Source organism: Xiphophorus couchianus, chromosome 16 (assembly GCF_001444195.1).
Source record: "Xiphophorus couchianus chromosome 16, X_couchianus-1.0, whole genome shotgun sequence".
NCBI lineage: Eukaryota > Metazoa > Chordata > Actinopteri > Cyprinodontiformes > Poeciliidae > Xiphophorus > Xiphophorus couchianus.
The window spans coordinates 20,267,163-20,287,105 of NC_040243.1; the positions used below are offsets into that span (position 1 = coordinate 20,267,163).

Below are 19,943 nucleotides of genomic sequence, written 5' to 3' on the forward strand. Positions count from 1 at the left end.
AATTTGCAACATTTTGCGGACGTGTCCCATAAGTTTGACAACTTTAGGCTAGTAAAAAACAAACAAGCAAACAAACAAAAAAACATAAGTGCATCGTTGACACGTCTACTCTACCATCTAGGTAATAAAATCAGCATCTTCTACAAAAAACAAACAGATCAAAACAATGACGTATGCACACACACACAGTTACTTTACATTGCAGAGGTCACAACCATAAGTTATTTTGCAGGTGTATTGCAATAAATCGGAAAATCGTTGAAAACTGAATTGTTTCAGGAATTTGTTTCAAAAGTAAAACTCGCCTCTGTAAAATGCTTATTATAGGCCAAATCTAAGATTCCCAGAAAATGACATCACAAAAGATCGACTAAGAAAAGGATTTTAAAGGGGCAGCACTTTGTGTTTTCCATTCATATATTGCCATCTTATAACAAAAAAAAAGCAGGGGTCCCCATTGTGGGTCCTGGAGGGCCGGCATCCTGCACCTTTTAGTTCTCTCCCTGGTGGCACCAACAACCTTCTCAGCAGGTCAATGTTCTTCTTAAGCCTCTGACGAGCCGTCATTGGATCCAGGTGCGTTAAACCAGGGAGAGAACTAACACATGCAGGATGCCGGCCCTCAAGGACCCACATTATTTTATTTTAACAATAAAGTAACTATTAACTTCAATTGTTACAAAAATGCTAAATGAAACATGACTTGAAACAAATTTGGCTTTGTAATTTAACGCCTTGAAATGGGGCCTCTGTCTCTTTAAGAAGCTCCTGCTCTTTCTGAAACTCCGCCTTCAGGAAATCATCACAACACGGCTCCTCTATTAACCCTTTACTGACGTTTTTACCAGTGTTGCACTGAGCAGCAGCCCATGTAATGAGATCAGCAGATCGATCAGCTCCATCAGGTGTTTGCTGATTGCTGCCGGCTAGTCTGAAGGAGCTCAGTGAGGGGAGTCTTGAGGGAGGCCTGCTGTGAGAGGCGGAAGCTTGGAAACAACATGTCTGAGGAGGAGCTTCGTCTCGAAGGCGGGGCTAGGTCCATCCAGGCGATTTCGACAGCTGAATAGTTGCCATGGGAGATTAAAGGATTTCTCAAACATGCATGAAAAAAAAAATTAGGTGTCAGGGAGCAACATTTTAACATGATGTTAAAATAAAAATAAAAAGTTTATTTTGCACAATAGTACTCCTTAAACACCTTAGTATAGCCGTAAAATCATTATAGCTCAAGTACTGAGTGAATGTATCTCACATTCCATGGACATAACTTTCAGTAGGTCAACATTTATGTATTAAAAACCTAGTTTTATTACTCTTATCTTATGTGATATTAACATTTTTCTGAAGCACTTAAGCTTAGCTTTTGATTAGCTGTAATTTATGATAATCAAAATGAACACTTGACATATTAGCCATTAAACTTACTTAACAAGGGTTCCACTTTGGAACCGACGACCAAAACAATTTCACTTTCCAACGATGCTTTAATATATTCAGATGCACCTGAGCTGCAGGTAAGAGCTGAGCAGAGAGTTGCACTGGAAGAAGAAAGTATCTCTTAGTTCCCAGAACCCAGTGAGGTAACGCGCCTACGTGGTCAGGAAGCTCCTGGGAAACATGGCAGCTTAGAACGGGTTTAAACGTTTCGCAAAAGTAGACGACAGTTTGGCAGATGTGCAGGAACGACCTTTCATACGTGGGCGTGCGTGCGGTCCCGTGATGCTCCGGAGCAGTTTTTTTTTTTCTTCCCCCCCCAAAGAGCCTTGCAGCTTGGCGAGGAAGTACGTTGTTGTGCAGCGACATCATGGCCTAAGAAAGGGGTTTCGTATGAGTCGTGTCTGTGGAATTAGGTGCAAACTCTGCAATTACACGATATAACACACCTCAAAGACGAAGAAACGGAACAACCGTAGAGCGAGCTCCTTCACACACACACACACACACACACACAAAAAGTTCCTAAAAACATTTTTCTCTTTTCCTCCAGCTCAGAGCAGCAGCACTCAGTCTCCACCAATTCTCCTACTCTTCACCTTTTTTGTTGTCCCTTTTATTTATGACTATTTCAGTTAATCCATCATCCATCTCTTCTCCTTTTGATCCCGGCGGGAGGCGTCACACCGATCTCTCTCCTCCTCTCTCACCCACGAGCCGTTTTCTTATTTTGATTTTAGCACTTCCCCCGCTTGCCGCGCTGTTGGAACTTCCTCAGCCGACGGCCCCACAGGTCCTTCCACGGGATGAGCAGGCTGCCTTTGTCGGCGACCACGCCGCTCTGTCCGGGGGCGTCGTCGTCCGAGCCCAGGAGCAGGTACTTCCTCCCGGGCTTGATCTTGGGACACTTGCAGGCCACGTCCTTGGCGCGCACCCACAGCAGCTGGTCCCCGCGGCGGATGCGGTGGCCGCCTTGCTTGTAGACGGAAATGATGTTGACGGTGAACTTCCACCACTCGCCTGCCTTGTCGCCTTTGAGGACGTGAACCTGGACGGCTGGGGGGGAAAAGAAGAAGAAGAAGAAGAAGAAAAGAGGAGGGTCAGCTACCTTTGTGAACGATGAGTTAATGGTAGCAAGAAGGAGACATTTTTTACTGCACTGTGAAAACACAAAGTCGTTCCAAGTATTCTTGGTCTAATTTAGAAGTAACTTTTCAGCAAGATGTAGGCTAACCTTGAAATCTGATTGGTCACCCTGCCTGGCCACGCCCACCAGATATGTCAGTTTGTTCATATGAGCAGACATTGATTACCATAGGCTTTAGCTGTAAAGGTGTCAATTTAACACACTAAATCTTAAATTCAGCCCGATATACAAAAGGGTAAAAAAAGGGACGCAGTGCTTTGCTTTTAATTGTCAACACAATGACAGCTAAAAAGAAAAACAAGGTCCAACGGCTTCACGTTTCTTAACAGGTTAGGAAAAAGTTTTCATTAAAAAAAAAAATAGTGAGGTTAAGGGAAGTAGGTCAGTTATGCTAGCTTCACTTTGACAATCTTAACATGTAGATGTGGCGTGTTTTGGTTCGGTTCAAAAAAACTTTTCGGACGTAAACATTAACGCTGCAGAGTCGGAACAGAAATGTTACTTGTGTTTTACAAACTGCCAATATTTTTTTTTGTTGTCGATTGTTTCAAGTTTATTTGTTTTTATTTGCAAAGTAGGACATTACACATTAAGTAACATTTACATGAGATTGTAGCCCAGTAGTGATTTCCATCCCGAAGTCCCACTGGCAGTTTCACGAATATGACGTTTAATAAAAATAAGAAGAAATAGCCTCAGACTACAGCACACAAAAGGAGAAAAAGAGGCTACTGAACAGTTATTTGCAATTTGTAATCTCTAACGGTTCAATAATTGTCACTTTGATTACATGAATAGAAGATACATAACTGCACTTAAAATAGAGTTAAGCTATGCTAAGCTAAACAGGCCAATTGTGTGACATCTGCACAGGTTTTATATGCTCTGTGTGTTGTGTTTGATTAAATAAATCAAACATTTTGTTCATTGTATTCTGAAACTGCAGTGCATTTATTGAACTGCAATTTTCGTGTCACTTCTAGTTTGTGCCCCTGATTGGCCCCGCTAAGAAAAAAAAAAAAGTCCAGTCGATAATTCCTTGATATTGATGAAAAAGTATTGGTTCCAAAGGCAGACTACTTCATTTATTGTAAAAGTGTCTGGTTATAAGCAAAATACACATTTTGAGTTATAGATTTACAACAAGCTTCTATATTTTGCTGAAAAGTTTTTTTGTAAGCTGGCTAAGACATTTGCGATATGAAGCACATGAAAAATACTTGGTAAGATTTTGTGTTTTTGCAGTGTAGATTAGAGACACGTCTCGCTGCAACAATGAAAACATAAGCGAGTTAGGACTTGCAGCTTTCTGCGCAACTTGAATCAATTCCCTGATTTATCTTCCCACTTAGGAATCTTTGAATCAATCTTAAATACGTCAGACACGTTTGGCACCCCGATTTGAGAATGAATAAAAAGCCTTATAAAAAGAGTCACATTTTATTGCAGAACAAAAAAATCTGGCACTGAATATTTCAGAAAACTCCAAGCTTTTATTAGAGTATGCTTACTGAGAGGGACGAAACGGCAGAGCAACCGTAAGTTGCTCTCTTATGCGTCAGCTGGTTGTTTTGGAGTGACGGCAGAAAAAGACTTTTCTGTCCTACTGTCCACACACGCAGACATTCAGAGTTTGCTAAGAATTGTTTTAGCTTCCGATTAATCAGTCACTGACGATTAATCGATAAAGATATTGGTACATCGTGCAGATTATTCATTTAGGCGTTTATTATACAATATTTGAAATACATTAAAAAGATGCACAAAAAAACCCCCCAACCAAACCCTCTAAACCAGTGGTCCCCAAACTACGGCCCGCGGGCCAGATGCGGCCCGCCTCCACATTTGGTCCGGCCCCCTGAACAATACCAGAGTATTTTCATATATGTGCATTTTTATTTGATAAGTTGGACTTTTGCAATAAAATGTTCCTTAGTAATGAACTTTATTTATTATTAACTATTAGTTAGTAACTATTTTATACATGCATATAATTGACCCTAACCATTTTTTTTATGTGGAGAACCCAGTGTTATTTGGTTATTATTTATTTCAAAAATAGTGTTATTTCCTGACTTTTGTTCTCTGAAAAATCCAGAAAAGGTTATTTGATTGTGCTTTCTGAAAAACAATACATTTTTATGTTTAGCACTCTTACAATCGTCACACTTTTTCTGTTACAAACTGACCCCGGCCCCCCATCAGAGAAGGGACAAGTTATGTGGCCCTCACAGGAGAAAGTTTGGGGACCCCTGCTCTAAACAATTAGAGTCCTTTATTAAACAAGAAAAATAACCATTCGATTGGCTATCTAATCTGGTAATTATTATTTTTTATTTGTTTTTTAATAGAACTTGGACCAGGTGAAGCTAAAACTACACCCCTTGAGTTAACATATTTACAGACAAAGAAGTTTTTTTTATCTTAAATGCAAAATTTATGTATTTTTTGTACATATTTGGCTTAACTACTCCTCTGAGAATGTTGTTCTTCCAGCAAATGGCTTTTTTCGAGTCTACAGAAGGCCAGTTAACTGTTAATCGATTGCTAAATTAGTTGACGATTACTTCAGTAATCAATTCCTCACGATTAATTCAATTAATCGTTTCAGCCCTACGGAACAGGTACACCAATACTGTCCGACTGATTAAATATGAACATTTGTAACAATGGGGCTCTTTTCCACACCAATTTAAATGTGAATTAAAAGTAATTTTTTAAAAGTTTGATTTTTCAAACATATTCAGGGTGAAAATATGCAGGTGCAAAAAAAAAAAAAAAAAAAAAACATTATAAAAGCTTTTTTTCAAGTTGCCACTCCACCTTTTTGTCCACAAGCATTTAGAGAACATTGTGTAAAAATGACTCGGAGACGCGCAGCATGTCACCGGCTCCTCCCTTGAACTCTGACCTTCCCCACAATGCGAACACACTCGCCAATATGCACCAGTTTCCACAGGAAACCCCAACAACAACTTTCAAACTAAAAGCGCTCGGGTCAGTGGTGGAGGAGCTGGGTTTTTAAGTTCTTTTGAACGCATTTGATTTTGACTCCACATCTGCAAGTAATGGAACTTCTGAGTCAATTTATTTCCCCCATTTGATCCGTCAGGTGTGAAGTTGGACAAAGTTCCAGACCCCCCCCCCCCCCCCCCCCCCCCCAAAACCTGGTGCCTATCTGGGACTCTGCTTGTGGTAGATATTTTCATACCAGGGAACCCAAAGCAGAGCTAGCGATTACCATGTCACAGTGAATGCAACAAGGGGGATAAACAGCTCAGCAGCGTTGCAGCTAATGTGTGCTTGAAGTGAAGGGCTTTGTTCTAAGAGTTTAGCCAGGAATGTCCAATTATGCCGTGAGTGGATGGTGGGTTTTTTTTGTTTGTTTTTTTTTTTTTACCTAAAACTGTGGGAATGATTTCATCTGAGCCAAATTGCACAGAGCTCACGAAGCAGCAAACTGATTTTATTCAACACCAAATGACCAAATGAGTCCAGAGTATTTCTGATTTTGTTTTTTTTTTTGGTTTTTTACAGTACACTTCAATGCATTTTGGCATGTTAACACCCTAAGAGACCGTCACAAACCACCCCAAAACAAATTCATCGGGTTTGCGACTGTAATGTAACCAAATGGGAAAAAAAGGTTCAAGGGCGATGAAGGCAATGCAAAACTAAAGTTACACTTTTTTTTTTTTCAAAAGAAAGTTTTCCTTTTCATTGTCAGTCTTCATCAGTCAACCCCTGTCAATACCAGAAAATGAATTGAGGTGTTCAAGTGTGCGTTCCTCAATGCGCGGTGGGAGCAAATTGCACACAAATTCAGGAGAAAGAAGGCCTGTTGGGCCGAGGAGAGCGAACTCTCACAGCCCTGCCATTCACTGCAGCCCTCTCCTTCATCCTGACACATAAAGGGTGTGAGTGAGGGTGGAGGGTGGAGGGGGTGGTTGATGGGGTAGCAGCCTGGGGGCCACTATTTGTCTTCGCAGCCTCAGGGGGAAAAAAAAGGTCCGGGGGAGAATCGGGATGTGTTTCCGACCTCATGAGCTGTCTGGGGTTTTGCTCCCAGAACTCCATCCAACTCCGCAGCGTGAGAATCCGGCGGGGGGACGGGGATCGCCGATGGACTCGGTTGGAGGAGACCCGGCTGCGGCGCAGGGGGCCCAGGCTCCCTGTCAGTGTCTTGCCTCTCTGGCTTTCACTCTCAAGTGTGTTTTCAGACCTCAGGTTTTATTGAATCGCACACAAACCCCCCTCCTCAAGCACACGCACGCACGCACGCACACACACCTTGTGCCACTTGGTTTAACTTAAATAGACACCAGTTAGAAAATGGAAGTGGCGTTGTCGAGGAGAGGAAGTGCGGGATGATCTCGAGTTCCAACAATGGCCGCTGACCGAGTCTCCCTTCCAGCCAGACTTCCCACAGAGTTGATCTTCTTTGGGTGTGCTGTTGCTGCTGTTGCTGCTTTTGACACGGGTGGTGAGGAGGAGAGGCTAATGAAATTAGAGCTCGCCTAATTAGCGCGCGGAAGCCCTTGTCCCCTGCTGGTTATCAGCTGAGTGAATGATCAGGGACCCTCCACCCTTGGGTGACTGCGGAGAGATGGCCGGGTGGATCTTTTGATTTATTGTCCTCCATCCGGCAGTAGGGAGATAAAGGGAAGGGTATACGTATGTGTGTGTAGAGGAAGGGTCGTCGGGCAAGAATATAATCCCTTTGTGTCTGCCGTCTCCGTAGCTACGGCGCTGATGAAAAACAAAAATTAAACAAACAAAACATATTTCTCTTTCTCCAAGGGTGGCAATCCGTCACCATCTGCTTAATTTACCACCTGTTTGCGCCCCGAGGAATGCTCTGCGCCGGCAAAGCGCACAACTGTGTTTAAACAGAGGGCCCCTTCCCGTGACCCCTGGGGGGCCTGCATCAGCACTCACACGCGGGGGGTTGCACCCCCTTGCTTCTCTCCCCGAGCAAGAATAGAGAGGAGACTCTGAAGCCCCTCAAAAGCGAGGCGACAAGCCTGAGAAATGAATTAGACCGTGGCAAAGGGAACGCACGCTGAGCGCCGACGTCGGCCTCGCCACCTCGACCCGACTCGGGATAGAATCATCTGCTTCCAGAACCTTGAGAGGAGTCCAACGGCAACACACACGCCTTGCTTGAAACGGGCTTGACTGATTTATAGGCGCGCCTCTGCTCCCAGCGCTGACGACTGAGATTCAAGTCGATGGAAATATGAAGAATGACTGCATATGGCTTCGTCTCCAAACGCTGCAAATGGACTGAATTAGCGTGGACTCAGCTGCGAGGGGGGGACTGAAATACATTTGGCCGGCGTTCATCTGGATGATATAAAAAGAAACCAAATCTGCCTCCCTGCTGAACCGACGCAGTTTTGCTGATAATGATTTCGAAGTTCAGAAAGATCTACACAAGCGGGAATTGGGCGATTACTAAACTGTACGTCTTCCCCTAACGCTGCTGCTGAACAATGCAACTGACAGACATCAGTTTAAAATTCTCTCACTACAATTTGGACTTGGATTGGGCCATTCTTACAAAGCTATTTTGATCTAGAGGGTTGACCAGCTCCTGTAGATGGGCACCAGTAACCGGCACGTTTTAGATTTTCTCTGGACTCAACACACCCGAATCACATGAATGGCTCGTTATGACGCGTCTGTACAACCAGATGACTTAATGAGGCGGCAATTCAGCAATTAGCTCAGCAATGTGGGAGCAGAAAAACATCAAAAGCATGCAGGACGTGACCTGTTGAGGATTAGACTTTACCAACCCTGATTGGTCTGCCTGTTTCGCGATAGCCATCAACGCTATTTGAGGGATTTCAGTTTACTCTTATGTTGCCTTCATTCACAGACAGCGTTACGTCACTGCTGTGTTCTCTGTGAACCACAAATCTGGAACTGAATCTGAAAACTGCAAAGCAGCTGAAACACCGAGTTCCTTTGAACCACGACTAAAACACCACCAGTTTACAGTTGCTTTCGACCTATGATCACCGGAACATCAACCAACATATTTGATGTGCCTTGATGGTTTTGATGACGGCACTCGACAAAATGTAATGTTTGTTATTGGTGACTGTATGATGCTTCAGTTACGTTTTACATACATGCTGAAATCTGCTACATAAATACATTTGATTGACTGAGATTTGATGTACTATAAAACTCCTGAAAGTTTTCCCAAATTGCCCAAGCAGACCAAGTTCTCTAATGCATCCTGGCAAACCTATCACTCATTTCTTCAGTCTTTTGGAGGATCTGCCACAAGATTAACCCAATTTAAACATTGGCTCTCTGCAGTCATAAGAAGCAATAAATTATAATCTCTTTGCAGGCCTAAAATGCATATTCAGTCACTATCGACCAAGAAATTATTGGGCATGAGCATTAAACTGCCCTTTTATTTGCACATAAGCGTTAGTTGATAAGCATTAAAGCTAACTTGACTAATATTAATTGGCTTGTATAAAGTTAAGGGGGAATCAACCATATAAATATTTTTTTTTTCCCTTTCTCCTTTTGCTTCTTGTGATGTAGAAAAAACAATTTTTGTTGAAAACCACATTAATTAGAAACATCACTGATTGTTTAAAATTCTGGAAGTGCATTGCTGAACGTACTAAATGTTTTTATATTGATTGGACACAACTGGACAGACTTCAGTGTGCTGTGGGTCTTTCAAAAAATTCAAGTCAGTCCTTGAATATTTCCATTCAAACCTTCCCAGATGCCCCCGGAGTATTATCGCAAGAGATAAGGCCTGGAAATACGTCAAGGAAAACATCTCTGAGATGCAATCAGATTCAGCGAATCGGCACAGAAAAATGAGCAATTACCAGTGTCGGAGCCTTGGCTAGCGTTTGTGTATCTTGAAGAGCTCGGTTTTCGCTGTCCATGTCTTCCACTTAAGATAGGATTTCTGAAAACACAACCATGCTCAAGGGCAGACCTCTCAACAGCCCACATCAGAGACTTCAAACATATGTCGGACTAATCAGCAAAAGCCGACATGGCCCAGTTATGTCTTCAGTAAATCATCAATGGAGACACGAAGACGAAGGTTCGGGGCGCGGATTGAACGTTATTTTGGTGGGAATAATTGAGGCGTTTGACCTCATGAGTGCGGCCTTTCGTATGCGAAGCCCGCATTCCTGTCTGCGGGACTCACTCACCAAAGTCTTTCTTGCAGTACTTCTTCATAGTGATCTTCATTTTTCCCTTGGAGGCTTTACAGTAGGACTCGCAATCTGCCAATTAGAAAAAGAGAAAAAAAAGAGGGGGTACATGTTAGCGATGTTTATCCAAATGCTTTGGATGATATTTAAAACTTTGTCCCAATGAAATCCATCCAGACGCAATACTGGGTTAGCAAGAATAAGAAACGATTTAAGCAATATCTTGGCAGAATAAACCAGTCACGTTATTGCATGATTCCAATTGGCTGATCATTATCTGACCACGTGGCGACACCAACAGAGTGGCGGCATTTCACTCCCAGATGTTAATTTTGTCCTTCAATTTGAAAGTAAAATATAAACTAAAATGACATGACCTAGTGGAAAAGTAAAGTGTCCGGCTGTGTTGCGGTGGAACACTGTGAATTCCACCCTATTAATCCCAGCATGCACAAACTATTCGGAATGGGAACGGAACAGAAAAACAGCATGCATACTTAAATGATGTGGCGGGACGTGAAGTTCCAGAAAAATAATTATTTCCTAACATTTAATCCTTCCAGTTTTCAATTATTCTTAAAACTGAAACTGTGTTTTGCAAAGTCTATGCTCAGTGTCGAGCAACAGCGGATCAATAGGAACCTTTGGTTTAGCAACAGTGACAATGGATGCAAAAATCGTTTGCATCCATTGTCTTTGTAATTGTCTCTTTTCTTCTGCTGCACACTCAAATTACTGCCAATATATATATATATATATATATATATATATATATATATATATATATATATATATTTCTAAGGGGCTGAGGCTTCTATGGTGCTTTAGAAAAGGAACATTGTTGGCAAGCCAGATGAAAAGCTATAATTGGACAAATTTTCTGGTCAGAAGTTACCTTTCGGAGCTTGTCAACGAGGTAAGATGAGGCTTGTCTTAAGTGAAATATAAAAAAAGCAGTTTGCTTTTCTTCAAGGGTCTGCAACCAGTAGCTCTGATTTAAATTTTAAAATTAATGGACAACACATTGAGCAGATTTCAGGTGTTGTTCTGGATTCTCACCTATAATTTGACAAACATGTAAAAAAAAAAAACAAGGGGGGGGGGGGGGGGACATTCTCTAAAAACTGAATACAATGAACTTTGAGAACTTTGTTCAATATTGCAACGTGTCATAAATTTTTAACCCTCGCGTGCGCCGAATGTCACAATCAGACAGCTGGGAAGCGATGGGATTGTCCTATCAGACCATCAGTTCCCAAAACCACATACAAACACACACACACACACACAAAACTTGGGAAAGCGCACAATGCCATCCCGCTGGACTGCGCACAGAGTTAACATCTCATGGAGTCCAAATGACCCCATGGGAGGTTCAGGGTCTTGAGGTGCTTAGTGACCTTGTGGTTCCTCTTCGATCCAGAGGGTGTGTCCAGCAATAACTGCAAGGAACCTTTTCACAAAACCTCTTCAGGTAAACAGGATTTTTCCTCTGAGAGCTGATAATATGTGGAAATCCCTCCCTAGAGTCTTGATACCGATTCCAGAGCTGGAAGATTTTTAGACTGAAGACTGGACTTAAGGAAGACCAGGTTGTAGTCGTGGTCAACAGCCCATCCCATCACGGCACCAGATGGTTTCATTACGGTCTGCATTAAGTTAATTTTAGGATTTATGTTATGTACAGCATTTGTCCCGCTGTGTTGTTTTATTGTCTTTTAAACTGTTTTATGTTGTTAAAGGGCCATCTGGGGATGTTCATTGCAAATTAGCCAGGGCTATAAATGTTAAAGCGTTCTGTTTTGTTTGTACCTAATACTTGTCCCTATAAAATTAAACACTAATGCTTCAAGATACTTTTAATGGGGAAAAAAATGACTAGGGTTTTGGACAATTTCATCTTCAGTCTTCTACCACCATATATGGTGGAAACATATAAGATCAGTTTATTATAGTAGTGAGACGATGCTTGGCATTCCTGCCAAAAAGAAAAAAACAGAAATCACAACAGTGTATTTCCATTTATCCACCGCCCCTGAACGCAGCATGTCGCCAGGACGTTACGCTTGCTCTCCGGCTAGCGGATGTAGTTGTCAGTTGGGGGAACAAGCTCTTCTGATTGATTTGATTGGCCGGATTATCAGATGAAATCCGGAGACAGCCAGCACGGGACTTAGCCCAAAACGAGAAGAACATGATGTGGGTTCAGAGCATAGAGGAAGAGGAGGAGGCGGTGGAGGAGGACGAAGAAGAATAAGACAGTAAGGTAAGGAAAAGGAACATCTATTTTGTTGTTTTTAGTGCGTTTATAATTAGTTTGTCTTTCCTTTTCCTTACCTTCCTCTTATGTAATTGTGTCTTTTATTTCTGCTTACCAGCAAAACATGGTAAGCAGAATGTTTTAATGTTCACCATGCTGCATTCATGAGCCTGGGAATAAATGGAAGGGGGCAGAGCTATGCGCTTCCTTGTTTAATGTAGTCAGTGGGATTGCTTAATATTTTCCCAAGGTTTTAGGCAGGAATGTGACGCCATTCAGCGCCATACGTTTTTCACAAATCACAAAACGTGTTTTAAAAATGTGTTATAGGTGTGATTTGACTTATTCCTAAATTATGTTTTGATTAATGTAAAGGTACTTCTAAAAATGTTGAAATAAAAACATTTTTTACATGCTAATGTCAATTTTTGGGGTGATTTTCAGATGCTAAATCAGCATTGTTAGCTGTACATTTAGCATTGTTAGCTGCTAACAACAGTCAGCCAGTTGTGGTACGCTCAAAATGCTTACAGGTCATTCCCATCTCTGTTAAAAGTTTCTATTTTTGACCAAGTAAATAAAATGCTGGCACATAAATGCTTTTAAAACAATAGAGGCTTCTTTAACGTTTTCTTTAAAGTCTTTGCTAGCTGACTGTTAGCACAAAAGCACAACTCAAAAGCTACTTCTTCTTTTACCTCAAAATAAGAGTTGCACGTGACGCAGCATGGCAGCACTGCAGAGGGGCTTTACTGTTTTGTCAACAAAACAATTGTGGGAGACGTGTTTTTTTTTTCTCCTTGCACAATCATGGCAACAAATATTATCAAAATATATACTGTACATGCTAATTGCATGCTCACTTAGCTAACCGCTAACACAAGAGCTGCTAATTTGAAAGTTTGTCTGATATTATTGGAAGTTTATCTGACATTAATAAACCATTTTCGATTAGGACTTTATCTTGTTTTGTCTACACTGCAGTCGTGACTTGGGTTTAGTGTTTTTTGTTTTTTCCTCTTATGGCAGCAAAGTTGAAATATTTTAAAGATGCTAATCGCATGGCCACTAATAATACGTAATTGCTATTCCTAAGTCTAACAAGGAGACAAATGGTCTGAAAGGAAGATGCGCTGGTTCGAGCAGGTCTTTGCAGAATTTACTAAAATGATTGGGGATTTGATGGGCGTGGCAGCGGACACTGTGGCTACTAAAGAAGCTAAAAGATGCAGAGATAAAAGATACGGTGAACAGGCTTCAGGGAGGACAAGCTCCACTGTGGATGGGGAAAAGTTATGGAGCCGCGTTGAAATGCTTGGAAACGACAGTCAAAGAAACAAAATAAGAGCTTCAAATGTTGGTACAACAAAGGTGTCAAACTTAAAACCCATAAAGCTCAAAACATCACCTCATCACCAACTTGACTAGATGAAGTAAAGCTGGCAGCAAATGCGTAGAGCTCAGCAAGGAAAACTTTTCTCAAGACAACAAATCGCAGAGTTTTTACATCATCTCGTGCAACGATCTGGTTACACCCTTAGCGCTGAGTGTCACACTACTTTTGTTCCCAGACACTCGAGGATGCCTTTGAAGAAAGAGTGTGAAACAGATTAAAGCTTACACACATCCTCCCGTGTCTGTCAGCACGCTCCTGCTCTATGCCTCCATGTTTCCCATTCCGGCCCCGCGCTCTCGTCAGTGTCCTGCTGTTTATTGTGCGGGTTACCCCAAGATCAGCCCCTCGTAAAAGAAGGTCACTCAGGGCGGGGCGGGGCGGAGGGAAGTGGGGTGGGGGTAGTGAACCCCGACAGAAATTAGAACCCTTTAAAGCCAAAAGCTAGCAGAGAAGTAAAGCCCAGTGATAGGGCGGGTAAGCAATAAGTCTTGGGCATTTTTTGGGGGTGCGGGTGGGAAAGCTGGGCAGGGCAGTTTGAAGAGAGAAAGAAAGAGTTGGTGGGGGGGGGGCAGTTAACAGAGAGAGAGAGATGGGGGGGGACCTTTCAGCTCGCCTGAATATGGACAAACTTCATTATTTCTTCCAGCCCTCTGTCCAGTCTTTCCCTTTCTTCCCCATTATGCTCTGTGTGAATGAGGTTGCCTAGGTAATGATAGAGCAAGAAAAAAACGCCCTCTCCTCCCTCTCACAAAAAAAAAAAAACGAGGGGAGAGAAAAAAGTGGCGAGATGAGGATCGAATTCATGTATGAGGAGTGAAGTCGGAGAATGCCCGGCTCCTTTCTGGGCAGAAAATGAGAAAAGAGGAAATCCCAAAGTAAATGAAAATTGACGAGTCCATATCGAGCACGCTTGATTTCCATGCAAATGAAGCAACGAGGGCAAAAGGAGGGATGCTCTTTGTCTAAGGGGGGGCCTTCATCCTGCTTCCCCCTTTGATAGCTGACGCTACCCATTAGCCCCACGGCGTGCTAGCCGGCCCGTCCCATTGCGCCTGCGGCTCTCATTAAGGTCCGATCTCCCGCCGCGAGGACAAATGCCCCCTTTGTGCGCCCACGTTCATTCCAGCGGGGGTCCCCCCGGAGACCGGCGCTCCTCCTAATTTGGAGGGTGGTGTCCGTCTTTGGAGACGCCTGACAAGAAATCCAAACTCTCTCGGCGGGTCGCTAAAGCCGGGGGAAGCGAAGGATCACAACAAAGCTCGGTGAAGTCAGGAGGGTTGGGGGGGGGGGAGCTGATCGATGACCAGAGGTGACTCGGGTTGTTCAAAAAAAAAAAACCAGAACACGCTCTCCTGCTCTTTAAAAAAAAAGAAAGAAAGAAACTTTTAAAAGGTGGAAACGAATCATATTATGCTGGCGGTCCGACACGGAGACTCTTGTTGGAGGGGGGGGGAACATGAACAATGAGGTCCAGCAGGGCTTCTCTTCTGGCACGGCAAGCCTTGATAGAAATACAAACTGGTGCAAATGAAGCATGTAATCAGATTAGAGCTGAAGCTCTGGGGAGGCTGCTGGGCAGGCTGGGAATACAGGCGACAAGGCCGCAGGGAGAGCTGGCAAAATATCTGGAGTTTACATCAGCGGCGGTCTGATCTCACCGAGTTCGGCTCATGTCGGCGCCTGCGCTTGAAATACGCTAACGTATCATTACACGCCCCAAAGAAACGGCTCGGCTGAGTTGTTATTTCATCAAATCGCTCCCAAAGAAAGTACATTTGGTGTGGCAAGTATAAAAATGAAAGATCAGTTGGAGTGCTGCAGAAGTCAAAAATCTTCTGGTCGCTCACCTGATGGCTCCTCGTAGCTGCTGTAGGTCGATGTTGGAGATGCAACAGGGATTTCTGGAAGACAGAGATGAAAGTTACACATTTTTGTAACAATAATTTAAAAAATATGATTAGGTTTTTTAAAAAGATTTTAATTTTTGAAAATGATTCTTTGCAGAATTTCACCAAAGAGCACTTAAAAAAAGAACTTAAAGAAATTCCTTTTCATTTTTTTTTTTTTTTTTTTTGCAAAAGTATTCACACCCCTCAGACATTATAACACATTATCTCATAATTACTACAGATTTTAATGAATTCCTTTGGGGGTCGTAAAGTCTAAAGATTCAGAAATCCAAATTGTGGTCTACCTTCCAAAAAACAAAACAAACATTGAACCTAGCATTATGCTGCCACCACCATGCTGCCCCTCAGGGATTCAGTTGAACATAACAGAATTAAATCACACTTTTTCATTTTTAGGTGGCTTCTGAAGGCAGCATGTTCTGTCTGTTCAGTAGAAACGTAAGGAGGGTTGACCGCAAATGCACGCCACACTTTTCTGATTTTTTTTTTTTTTAAAAAAGGAACAACTTATATAATTTTCTTAAATACGGATCGTGCCAAATGTTTCCTTACACCGCGTGAAATTACTCGTATGACTTTGCGCGCTGTCTGAGATGAAATCTGACGAAACGTATTCTGCTAAAGAACAGTCAGTATTACTTGAATCAGCTGTGCAAATTTTTCTGCATAATTTTATATTATTTCCTTTAAATCAAACTCAGAAATATACACATGTTAAAATCACTATATCTATAAATACGCTGGGGAAGCTCTGAGCTTTTTAAGCGTCTGCTACAATGTTAGATATTTGAATAAGTGCATGTACTCAACTATGTGTTGCTCTGTCAAACAAAATTCCGATAAAATATGTCTTAAAGGTTTATGGTTATAAGATAAAATGTTAAAAAGTGAAGAAAAGAAGCATGAACCCATTTGCGAGTTTCTCTCTCTCTCTCTCTCTCTGTTTTTTTTATATTGCATCGCTGCTGTAGGGTTTTCCATAAATGTTCCCCTCTCTCTGCACTGATTGTGCTGGTCTTGTTAAATTCGTAGCTGGCAGAAAGTTTGATATCGCTAAAAACTTTTACAACATACCATTAAAAAGGAAAAGACATTATCTGTAAAAGAAAAATACATATCCACGAGAAACCAAATACATTCACAGTCTTTGGGAACCCTTTGACCCCCCTCTGGTTTTCTACCATGTTAGAACCTTGGTTACCACGCTACGTCCAGTCATGTTCGCCTCGGCGACACGGGGGGACAATAGCCGGCGCGTCCTCCTTGACATCCCTGTTATCTTATCCGTTGGTGGCAGCCGGCTACAGCAGGTACTAGCGGCCTATCTCTGCTCTGCGTGGCGTTTATTGCAGAAGGTCTGGAATCTGCAGGCTGCAGATATGGCCAAAAGAACACATCGGCCGCCGCTCCTTCCCTCGGAGCGGCTGAGGAGATTTATTGCGAGGGGGGACCGTTAGCGGGCGCTGAAGACAAACACGGCCGCGTCGCTCGAGCCCTAACGATCTGTTTGTCCAGGCTGGTGGTTTAAAAGGCTGAATAGCTCTTGGGAAGAAAAGGATAATAATAATAATCATAATAATAATAATAATAATGGCGCTAGGATACGACAACAATGCTTAGTCGTGGTTTGGTAGACGATAAGCGGGTGAGAATTTTCTAATCTTTAGGCTTTGGCTTCACAATTTATAGCTTTTATACACATGGACCGTTTTTTTCCCCCCTCCATTTTGCCACGGTGGGTTTTATTGGGATTTCATGTGACAGACCAACACAAAACAATGCAGAAATGTGAAGCGGAAGGGAAAGGAAGCAATAAATAAATAAAAAATCTAATTTCTTTGTATTTTTGCATTAGAAATCACAGCTCACTACCTTCCCCTCAAATGGAACACTTTGTAGTATCACCTTTAACCAATTTTAAATTGTCTCTACAAATGCTTCACATTAAAAAACTGGAAATTTTGTCCATTCTTCTTTGCAAAATAACTCAACCATGACCAGACTGGATGGGGAGAAGCTGTGAAAACCAATTTTCTTTTCTATTTTTCCCATTTGATTTCTTCTTATTTATTTATTTATTTATTTTAATCTATTTATTTTGAAAGTGTCCTCTCTGGCTGCACAGCAATCAGAAGCCAAACAGATTTACTTTCACAAGCGGAGTGTTACAGCTTAGTTGTTTTTTTTTTCTTCTAAGAAAAAGAAAAAAAGAAAGGAAAGCCATTTTCACATTTCACAGATTCTCAATTGCAACCTAGGCCTGGTCTTTGATTAGGCCATTCTGACGAATGAATGTTTTTTTCAATGTAAACAATTTCATGTAAACTCGGAAGGTGGACAAAGAACAGCATTATGCTGCCACCACCATGTTTATCATCCTCTTTTCCACTTTTAGACATCTGAGGAAGATGCTCAAAACTTGAGATATTACCTCAAAGTGGTTTAAGTTTCTCCATGAACTCTCCTCTGTGTCTCGAGGTCCAGGACGCTGTTTGTTCGCTAAGACTTTTGGAAAAAAATTCTCAGAGGCATTTGTAGGATTTATACTGAGATTAAATTACAATTTTATGCCATTACTCTATTTGAAAATTTCGGGATTTCTGAAGTCATTTGATTTCACAGCAAGTAAAGGAGGCACAATACAAACGTGTGCCTTGTTTGGGACTATTTTATTCTTATTTATCTTTTATACTTCACAGTCATGCTGCGTTTTGTTGGCCTGTTACATACATTTTTAAAAAACACATTAAAGTTTGTGGTTTAGATTAGTGTTAAGATAATTTAAGTGGGATCAAAGTTTAGGATGTCGATGTTGAAAGCAATTATGTATTTTTTTTTCCTGTGTAAAAAATTAGGGCTGCATCGACTGGAGTTTTCTGACTGCTCAATGATCTTTAAGAAGCCTGGCCTGCAGACTAACATTTTTTTTTCCTGAAATGTTGCTACATATAGCAAGAAAGTTGCTGAGTTGGCAACAGTTCGGTGACTATTTTGAACTGCAAACATGCAGACATGACCTGGTGGGCCAGTCTGTCAGTCGAATCTCTGTCATGGCAGAGCGAGAGAGGACAGCGGCTGATTTTTAGACCTTTAGGTCGATGGGATCGGTGGATAAGATCGGATTCACATGCAAGCATCGGTCGATCACAGATTTCCCGGAAATGAAGAGAATCTGCCGATTTATCGGCACATTCCTGGTCAACATGTGACTGCTTACTTATGCACGGTGCGATGGGGGAGCGGCTCTGCTGGTAACCCTTGGCGCAGCGGTTGCAGGTGATCCCCGTCACGCCGTCCTTGCAGGGACACTGGCCTGTTGTCTGGTTGCACGTTTTCCCCGCCGCTCCGACCGGATGACAGTCGCACGCTACGGTGGAGAGGAGAAAACAAGAACAGAAATACAAACATTGATCTGTGAATAAACAGAAACAATCAGAGCAATTAATGGCTTGTAAGAAATCGCGTTGACTCTAGATGTGGAAATGGGCCTTCCACCAGCGTAAAACCTCAGTCCAATTAGCCGGCTCTCCTCCACCCGTCACGACCGTAGGATTCTTCATAAGCCCCGCCTCCTGAAGCCGCGCAGAGGAGTAAATGACTCGATAAATTATAGGGCTTCCTCTTTCACCGCTAACTGCGTCTGGGTGCGTGTCCGATCGCCAGCGTGAGCAGTCCGCCGTGATCAGACAGGCTGTCTGCCTTCTCGGATTGACTTTCCGATGTGAAGCGTTGTTTTTTTTGTTTTTGTTGGCGGCAAACACGCCGGCTGAATAATGTTTCCCATTAATAGACGAGTGAAACGTACTTCAAAGTCTGTTTGGGCTGCACATTAAATGTGAGAAATTTGTTGTCTGTGTGTGTGTGTGTGTGTGTGTGTGTGTGTGTGTGTGTGTGTGCGTGTGTGTGTGCAGGATTGCATGCCAAAGTTTTACCATAAAGCCCGTGTTTGAAGTCAAAGCCCAGCCTCGCTATTAGTCCCGCATGTATTATAAGTACCAGCCGAGTCATCCTGAAGAACGGGCCTTGAAGTGGTCCGGCTGATGCTGGAGGTGCTTGGAGCTGGAACGTCTCCATCAGCGTCATAAGGTTCTGTTGAAATCTGTCTGTGGGAACGTCACACCGCTCGGCTGGTCTGTCGGGACTTGAATTCTAGGAGTTTCTGGCAAAATACGTCTGACAGAATCCGGCCCAGAGGTTGACGTGTTTTAGATGCCGGGTTTAGTTTTGTTTCATCAGAGGGGAGGAGAGGGCGGGGGGGTGGGGGGGGGGGGGATTATTCAGACATTTCTTTTTCATGTATGAGAAAAAATTCACAATATTCATCCATCCATCCATCCATTTTCTAACACCCTTCTCCCTAGTGGGGTCAGGAGGTGCTGGTGCCTGTTCCGGGCGAGAGGCGGGGTCACCCTGGACAGGCCGCCAGTCTGTCGCAATTCACAATATTATGAGAATAAATTCATAAGATTATGAGACTAAAATGATAACATTGTGAGAATAAAGTCACAATCTTATGAGGAGAAAATCATAATATTGGTGGAATAAAGACACTATACTGCCAAAAAATAGTTGTACAATTACATATAAA

General features: G+C 42.5%; 1 protein-coding gene across 2 annotated transcripts in view; it reads right to left on the reverse strand.

Moving 5' to 3' along the window:
• Positions 1-2,034: 2,034 nt before the first annotated feature.
• Positions 2,035-19,943, reverse strand: part of ntn1b (netrin 1b) — a 58,187-nt gene continuing 40,278 nt past the window's right edge. For both annotated transcript variants that reach the window (XM_028043017.1, XM_028043016.1), the window contains exons 4-7: positions 18,573-18,722; positions 15,293-15,346; positions 9,787-9,861; positions 2,035-2,490 (exon numbers count right to left, since the gene is read on the reverse strand). In XM_028043017.1, coding sequence (XP_027898818.1) covers positions 2,171-2,490; positions 9,787-9,861; positions 15,293-15,346; positions 18,573-18,722 — 599 coding nt within the window. In that variant the 3' untranslated portion in view covers positions 2,035-2,170. The remainder of the gene's footprint in view (positions 2,491-9,786; positions 9,862-15,292; positions 15,347-18,572; positions 18,723-19,943) is intronic.